This window comes from Penaeus vannamei, chromosome 37 (assembly GCF_042767895.1).
Source record: "Penaeus vannamei isolate JL-2024 chromosome 37, ASM4276789v1, whole genome shotgun sequence".
Taxonomy (NCBI): domain Eukaryota; kingdom Metazoa; phylum Arthropoda; class Malacostraca; order Decapoda; family Penaeidae; genus Penaeus; species Penaeus vannamei.
Genome location: NC_091585.1, coordinates 10631194 through 10641193, shown reverse-complemented (window position 1 = coordinate 10641193; position 10000 = coordinate 10631194). Strand labels below are relative to the sequence as shown.

General features: G+C 33.9%; 1 protein-coding gene across 1 annotated transcript in view; it reads right to left on the bottom strand.

Moving 5' to 3' along the window:
- Window positions 1-5064: 5064 nt before the first annotated feature.
- The window catches only part of LOC138859635 (4-galactosyl-N-acetylglucosaminide 3-alpha-L-fucosyltransferase FUT6-like), an 8350-nt gene continuing 3414 nt past the window's right edge, over window positions 5065-10000 (bottom strand). Inside the window, exons 5-7 of the mRNA XM_070115428.1 lie at window positions 6685-6826; window positions 5642-6418; window positions 5065-5265 (exon numbers count right to left, since the gene is read on the bottom strand). Of these exons, the coding sequence (XP_069971529.1) occupies window positions 5065-5265; window positions 5642-6418; window positions 6685-6826 (1120 nt within the window). The remainder of the gene's footprint in view (window positions 5266-5641; window positions 6419-6684; window positions 6827-10000) is intronic.

Here is a 10000-nt window from a genome sequence, read left to right as displayed (position 1 = left end):
CAGAGGTCCGATCAATCATCGCGGGAAAAGAGTGGAATCAGTCAATCACACATTTGGGCCCTGCGCCTAACCGGGCCCGACACAACTGTTTGTTTATGCTGCCTATATATATATATATATATATATATATATATATATATATATATATATATATATATATATATATATATATATATATATATATATATGTGTGTGTGTGTGTGTGTGTGTGTGTGTGTGTGTGTGTGTGTGTGTGTAAACATATATATATATGCATATATATATATACATATATATATATATATATATATATGCAATATATATATATATATATATATATATATGCAGTATATATATATATATATATATATATATGTATATATATGTATGTATATATATATATATATATATATATATATATATATATATATATATGTTTACACACACACACACACACACACACACACACACACACACACACACACACACACACACACACACACATATATATATATATATATATATATATATATATATATATATATATATATATATATATATATATATATGTATGTATGTATGTATGTATGTATGTATATGTATATCATGTGTGTGTATTCGTTAGCATTATCATTAGCATTTCTATAATCATTATCAGAATATTATTTTCGTCGTCATTATTATTATCATTATTATCATCATCATTATCATTATTACTATTATTATCATTGTCTATATCATTGTCATTATCATTACTATTATTTTTGTTATTATTACTATTATTACTATTAGCATTATCAATGTTATTATTTTTAATTATCATCATTACTACTTTTATCATTATTTGTATTATCCTTATTTCATTATTGCTGTTATCATTGTTATTATCATTATCAATAGCATTATTACTACAATGATAATCACGATTTTTTTTTATTTAACTATTTTATTTTTTTATTTATTTCTATCTATTTTTTTTCTTTTTTTTACAATATCAAATATTCTAAATGGCATTGTTTGTGATAAATAAATGTCTCTTTTCTTTTGTCATCCTTATCAGCTCCATTAACATAAAATTAGTCTGTTATAGTTAGGGAGGTATGACACAATACATATATGGCAATGTACACAGGGTATGGTTGTTGTTGTTGTTGTTGTTATCATTCTTATAGTCATTTTTATCATTATTATTGTTATTATCATTATTATCATTATTATCATTATTATCATTATTACTGTTATTATCATTATTGTTATTAGTATTATCATTGTCATCATTATTATTATTATTATCATCATCATTATTATCATCGTTATCATTATTACTATTTTTATTATTATCGTCATCATCATCATTATCATTATTATCATTATCATTATTAGTATTAGTATTAGTATTATTATAGTCACCATCATCATTATCATCATTATTATCATTATTATCATTATTATCACCATCATTACTAGTATCATTTCTAGCATCATCATTTTCATTATCATTATTATCATTATCATTATCACCATTGTTCTTCTTATTAATACTATTATTATCACTCAATATTATCGAATTCACGCGCCCAAAAACGAGTGAACAAAAGGCCATATTTTCCAAAGTGTTTCGCTCTAATTCGCTAATTAATTGATCAAGGACGACCAAGGATCAAAAGTCTTAGCTAAGCCACTTCAGTACAATTAATGCTTTCTTTCGTCCGAAATTATCGTTCAATTGGTCTTATTGTATTTTAATTCCCTTTTTTAATTCAATTAGATACACACGGAACAGCGTTTCATTATAGAATCCACTAGGCTTAATGGTGGTCAACACACACACACACACACACACACACACACACACACACACACACACACACACACACACACATATATATATATATATATATATATATATATATATATATATATATATATATATATATATATATATGTATATATATATATATACTTATATATGTGTGTGTACATGTGTTTGTGTGTATAATATATATATATATATATATATATATATATATATATATATATATATATATATATATATATATATATATATATATATGTATATATATACATACATATATATATATATATATTTATATATATATATATATATATATATAAATATATATATATGTATATATATACATACATATATATATATATATATATATATATATATATATATATATATATATATATATATATGATATATTTGTACTGACCTCCAAACACAAAAGTTTTCTCTCTCTCTCTCTCTCTCTCTCTCTCTCTCTCTCTCTCTCTCTCTCTCTCTCTCTCTCTCTCTCTCTCTCTCTCTCTCTCTCTCTCTCTCTCTCTCTCTCTCTCTCTCTCTCTCTCTCTCTCTTAGGAGGACAGTCTGGCTACGCAAAGGTTGGAAATGTAATTTATTTTTGTCCCGACAATATTCGTGATTTATTCTCATCTATTTTCTCAATCCAGTCTTCCAATTTGATACTTTCTATGCACAAGTTTACATATCTAGCTTGTAATAATGAAAATTCCTGTTGTTTAACCGTTCCGCAACCCTCAGGACTCTTCGGAACCTCCATTCGGATCGAAGTCATGGGTTGGAAAGCAGCGGTCTCAGGGCTCTGACCTCGACCTTGAACGAGACCTAAGAACTAGAATAGATGCTTGTGCGGTGTGTACAGTATGTATATGAGAGATAGATATATAGATAGACAGATAGATATGTAGATAGACAGATAGATATATAGATAGATACATAGATAGACAGAGAGATATATTGATAGATAGACAGATAGATATATAGATAGATAGACAGATAGATATATTGATAAACAGATATATAATTAGATAGATAGAGATATATGAATGTATGTATACTTTTAAATGTGTATCACATGCTGTGTGAGGATCGAACATACTCGTCAAATTAACCTCCTGCATATTAACAACTTTCTATTTTTAACTCATTGGAAGAAGTACGCAGTTGCATAACTACGTCCTGAATTGTCACCATTTTCTTAATGACTCCTTTTCGTAACCTCTCTTTGTGAGGGTTTGCCGCTCCGAGTGTTTGGCCACATGCGACCATGTAATTACAGGCACTGCGCTCTAAAGGGAAATGGGTATATATGTAGACAGACCGAAGAACGAGAAATAGGAGTATTCTAAGGTTTCTAACATTTCCTCCTCGCACTCCCTGCTTTGAATCACTGCTTTGAATTAGGCAGGTAATGTTTCAGCTTTAGATATTATAAGAAAGGAAAAATATCGATCGGTACCTTGGACGACTAATCGTACAAAGATGTATTTTCCCTGGTTATTACCCCTTCATTTTTATGCTTAGGTACGGCATTCTTTAGAACAATATTGATTTTTCTTAGATCATAGTTTCATTTTCTTTCTTTTTAGTAAAAGGTTTGCAGATAACTTTCTGGTGCTAGATCGTGCCAGGCAGGTGATCTCTTTCAGTTATTGAAAAAACACATACATGAAAATGAGAATGTCTCATACAAAAAAAGGTCTTGTGTGTGTGTGTGTGTGTGTATGTATGTGTGTGTGTGTGTATGTGTGTGTGTGTGTGTGTGTGTGTGTGTATGTATGTGTGTGTGTGTGTATGTGTGTGTGTGTGAGTGTGTGTGTGTGTGTTAAGACTATATTGTTGAAAAACGTATATTTCAGTCAAACATTTTTCGCTTGGTATATGTAAACAGGCTTAATATGCTGGAATGACCTAATTATGGAACCAAGAAGAGGGAATAAAGAGGAAGTTCAGATATTAGAAGCATTTATTTACAGCATATCCTATGGAAAATTATTAAGAAAAGATTCATAAGGACTTATCTTGCCATCCACAACTACTTGATGATCTTGAAAAAATACATCATGAATAACATTTCTAAAAAAGATATTTGGAATTACTAAATAATTAGTAAATAATTAGCCTGGGTGAATTACACAATTTACAATGGCGTTTTATTGACAGAGGAAATCATGTGTTTCTCGCTTAATCTTAATGCATTCGATCATCGGATTTTACTATTGGAGAAAATCTTGTTACAGAACAAGCCTTGAGCCTGACAATTGGTAAGCGAAATTTCTACTTATCAGGTTTTTGCACTGAAAGAGCCGTGAGTTTTACAAGTGATCGCATTCTATCACAGATAAGAGCTAGGTAGCGCCGTTGTTCACTGATTTTTGAACAACCTGAAATATAGTTACAGATTCGGCAGGTTAGTCTGTTCTTTATACGGGATTTGAACATCACCAGCTGCTGCCACAAGTAGAAACATCACAGTCCAGTACAGTGGTTGCCGTGGGGAAGGCTTGATGTTCTAATGTCAAATAATGTGATTTTAGTTCTGAAGCTGAGATCAGTGACAGCCTGATTGACGGCTCCTTGCCTAGGAAATGTTTTGTACATTTTGTTCGCGTCCTATTCGCGGCTTTTTATAAAAGAAGTTATACTACGAAGATTTTCTCTTGATATGTATTCTAGATTTTAAAAGAGGCCAGGTGACTGTGTAAAGAAATATTGAGTTTTCGCCTGAGGTACGGTTCTCATAGTGCGGTTAAATGAGTATTGCAAAAAGCATTGAAAGAATTGGTCTTCTTATACCAAGCTCCTCCCCTTGAAAGCCCTGATTCAAACGGAAGTGAATGTGTCTAATATTCATTGAAGAAAAATAATGATTGAATAACCGAAGCGGTCCTCTTGTTCTGTGTCGTGAACACATGGGTGGTTATATACCAAGAATAAGTGAAGGGAAGCGTTTTTTTTTTTCATAATGAGAATTTTAGAACCGATACAAAATATATAGAAGTACGTAGCAATATTTTTTTGCATGATCTTTACGTATAATCATATACACATCATTTGTACTACTGCACATATATAAAACACAACTGTACATATAACAATTTTCTTTGAAAATATATCTCTTTTCCCAATCAACTTTTTTGGGGGGTCTGTCTTTCTATTCCGCCTTTGAGTCATCACGGCGGGGTATTTTACCTACTGAATATCGTCCATATTTCCTTGTCAGTGTATTCCACCTATTTAATGACGTCCATGTTTCCTTGTCAGAGCTTGAACCGCTTTCGAACAGTGCCGGACCTGTTGCAGTTCGACCGCGTCACAAACCAGTCGTAAAAATCCTCGACAACTTTCTCCTGGTAGAATTCTTGGTCGTGGAGGCGCGTGCACAGGTCGCAGAGCACGCGAGCGCCGCCCACGGTGGATGGCTGGTAATAGTTCCTCCACGCGAGGTACTTCTCATACTCCTGGAAAGGGGAAACCGCGTTAATGTTGCCCTTCTCTTTTCGATCAACTCAGCTTTTTGAAAGGTTCTTGCAGATCTTTCTCTTTCTTTCTCTTTTACTCTCTCTCTCTCTCTCTCTCTCTCTCTCTCTCTCTCTCTCTCTCTCTCTCTCTCTCTCTCTCTCTCTCTCTCTCTCCCTCTCTTTCTCTCTCTCTCTCTCTCTTTCTATCTATCTATCGATGTTTCTCTCTATCTGTCTATATATATATATATATATATATATATATATATATATATATATATATATATATATATATATATATATATATATATATATATATATATATATATATGTCTATATTCATATCTCTCTCTGCATATTCGTGCGTTTCGATTACCCCCTGGTGATTGGCCAGGCGCTGCAGCTCCCTGGCCAGTGCCTCCGGCGTGTACCGCCCAGCGTCCACGTAGGAGTGCGGGGGCAGGAGGGCGGCATACTCGGCCGCGCCGCGCACCACGGGCACCAGCGGGTAGTACATCATATTGTAGATCTTCTCCGTCACGTAGTCCGTGCAGAGTGCGTTTTCAAAGGCGAGGTAGAAGAGGTATTTCCTGGCAGCGAGGCGCAGGCACGGATCCTTCCCGACGTCGTACTCGTGCTCGGCGTAGCGCCTCGTCCCGCAGTGGAGGCTCCCGCAGACTCCGAACACGTCGACTCGCATGTGCTTCCGAAGCTCTTCGATGTAGCGCAGGCGGCCGCTGTTGTCCCAGCAGTTGGAGATGAACGCCACGACCAGCTGGCGCGTGTCGTTCTTGCCTTCAAAGACCGGAAGATGCCGAAACTTCATGCTGACAAACTCTTCATTGCGTGATCTCTTTCCCACATTAATTTGCCGGACCCAGTGCGGCGGAAGCAGGCTGGCGTCCCTGCCGCGACGCACGACGAAGCCGTGGACGAAGCGGACGTCTGCGTCGAGGCGATAGCTCATGGTGCGGTTGAAGACGCCGTCCAGCGCCCTGTAGCTGGCGCGGTGGACGCTGTTGCCCAGGAGGTGCGTCTCCGTCTCGAACAGAACCCACGGCTGCGAGGGATCCCGGGGCCCCAGGTCCGCCTGCAGGGCCTCCAGGCTCTCCACGCTTCGGAGGTGGATCAGCACCGCGTCAGCGGATCCCAACTGCGAGGGAATTCAGGTCGACGAGGCAAAGGGGAAAAAAAAAGAAAGAAAGGGGTAAATGCAGATGACTACAGGTGTCACTTTGCATCTCCTATGAATGCATTGTTTTAGCTGCAAAGACAGTCATATTCACCACAAACAAATCTAAAGTTGTTTAACACACATTCACTAATGACTGTAAGATGACTAGCAGACTAGCACAGAAGCAGCCTGTTTCCACCACTGAAATACACACATTTCCCTTCCGTGCATCAGTTAAACCCTACCTCTGAGAGGTTGGCCGTAATAGTGCAGGCTCTGGGGCAGAACCCGCTCTGTATGTCCTTCACGTGCGCATTGAACCAGTTCTTCCTGACCCATCGCCAGCCGACGTAAGCTACGACCTTCGGGACGCGGCCGTTTCTGAACCTAAAAAGATCATAGAAAAGGAGTGAGTAGACATCTTTTTCAACGACTAGACCACGGGCGTCGATGTGAGGGTAACATTTGAAAACTCCGCCTCGACTTTTGGTCTTTGTTGCCCACTCACATCGCCAGACCTGACGCCTACTTCATGTGCAGCTTCCTTTTTTTATGCCATTGACCTGTTTGTAGAGTTGGTCAATGTTAAGATCTTCGACACACACACACACATACATACATACACACACACACACATACATACATGTATACACACACACACATACATACATACACACACACACACATACACACACACATACACACACACACACACACACACACACACACACACACACACACACACACACACACACACACACACACACACACACACATATATATATATATATATATATATATATATATATATATATATATATATATATATATGTATGTATGTATGTATGTTTATGTATATATGTGTATGTATGTATATATCTATATGTGTATATATATATATATATATATATATATATATATATATATATATATGTGTGTGTGTGTGTGTGTGTGTATGTATGCGTGTGTGTGCATGTGTTTTGGCGTGTGTGGGCATGTGTTTTGGTGTGTGTGTGTGTGTGTGTATGTGTGCGTGTGCGTGTGTGAGTGTGTGTGTGGGTTTAGGTGTGGGTGGGTAGATGGGAGTGGCTGCGTCCATCTATAAAGAGCATGTGTTCTTTTAATCCCTTTATTGCTTATGTATCTAAGAAACTGGATTATTCTATCTTTATGGTGATCTAAAAGGTGATCATAATAAATAATTTTCATCTTGATAAATGAATATTTTAAAAGTGGATGAAGCACGCTGCACGGCGAATGACGAACAGTTGCACCCCGTATGTAAGCAACTCCCGTAATCAATAACGTAATAAACATAGAATCTAGGCCACGCGATGTTACACAGAGCAGCCGATGCGAACGGTTTAGCGGTAACTTCACTAAATTCCTTTTTCTGTTCAGAATGTTTTTTGATCCCAGACTCCGCCCGGTAGCGAAAAAATAATGTCTAGGAGATATATAAAATATTTGATGTTTAGACTGATACTCATTAATTCAGAACTCGCTGGTTATTGCAAGCCTATCAGCATAATTCTTCAACATAGACAGGCAGTGGCTAAGGTCGTTGAACTCTCGTGTTTACGGAACTCTGCTGCCACGTGGTGCCAACCTGTTGTTTATTCGTGTGCTCAATCTATCAACTTGAGTCTCGTTTAATGATAATGAAAATAGAAATAATAATAATAATAATAATGATGATAATGGTAGTAATGATAATGATAATGGTAATAATAATGATAACAACAATAGCAATAATGATGATAATAGTAATAATAATCACGATAACAGCAATAAGAATAACAATAACGACAATAACAAAAATATAATAATGATGACAATACTACTACTGCTGCTGATGATAATGATAAGATGAAGAAATTGAACTCTAATTCTAATGATGATAATGATAATAATAACAACAACAATGATAATAATGATAGTAATGAAAATTATAATAATAATGATAACAACAAAATGATTATTATTAGCATATAAATATAGATAGCAATAACAACAACAACAATAAAAATCATAATTATTATTATTATTATTATTATTAAAATGAATATGATAATAACAATAATAATTATAATTATGATAATAAAGATAGCAGTACTAGCAGGAGTAGTAGTAGTAGTAGTAGTAGTAGTAGCGTTAGTAGTAGTAATGATAATAATTATAATAATCATAAGAATAAGAATAAGACGAGGGAGAAGAAAAACAATGATAGTATTAGTATTAGTAACAACGATTATCAACAATGATAATAGTGATAATAATAATATCTATGATAATGATAACGATAATGATCATGAGGATGATGATAATAATAATGATAATAATAATGATAATGACAATAATGATGATCATGATATTGTCATGATTATTATTGATAATAATGATAATAATAACAATAATAATAATAATGATAATAATAATAATAATAATAATAATAATAAATAATAATAATAATAATAATAATAATAATAATAATAATAATAATAATAATAATAATAATAATAATAATAACAATAATGATAAAAATGATATTAATGACAATAATGATAATAATATTGATAATCATTATAGTAATTGTAACAATAACAACAACAGCAATAAAAATAATGATAATAATTCATACTGTTGTGCTGGCCGAAGTGAACTACCAAAGCAAAACATGAGTCTTCTGTAAAATGATTTTAAATTGGGTTCCCCTTCCTGTTATTAGACATATTTTGATTACCTAATTGGAAATCATCTGCCTAACACATAGTGAATAAGCTTAATTAGTCTCATTGGATCAGAAAATCAAAATCTGCATCACGGAAACCTAAAAGCAAATATATGAATAAATGAATAAATAACAAAAGATGAAAAATTTAATAATTTGGACACTGAAGAAAATATATATTTTGCGGTGTTTCTGCATCAAAAATATCTTAAAGGCGAAGAGCAGAAATATCCATTCATCAGAGGAAAATCAAAGCTGTTTAGATGTAAATAGTTCCACAAAATTATCAGAAAAGATAACAAAGAAAATTAATAATAAAATTAATAATAATAATAAAATAAAGAAAATTAATAATAATAATAAAATAAAGAAAATTAATAATAATAATAAAATTAATAAAAATATAACAGAGAAAATAAGTGAAACACGAACAGCCAATATGACAAAAATCTGATTAAGAAACAACAAAGCGAAATGTCCTTGTCAACAAAACAGACGCCCCTTTCCAGATCTCAGCGGGGACGCCGAAGGAAGGACCCTTCGAGCGGACCTCACCCTCGGCTCGGCGCCTCGTGACTGCCCGCGGCTCGAAACGCGGTCATGATCGGGGCGAAGAAACGGTCCTCGAAATCCAATGGTATATCTGCAAAAAAAAAACGCATTTCTTTTGATTAAAGTCCGTCTTCTGGTAATGATACTTATACACGCACGATAATTATGATAATAACAATGATGATAACAATAATAGTATCAATAATGATAATAATAATAATAATAATAATAATAATAATAATAATAGTAATAATAATAATAATAATAATAACAATAGT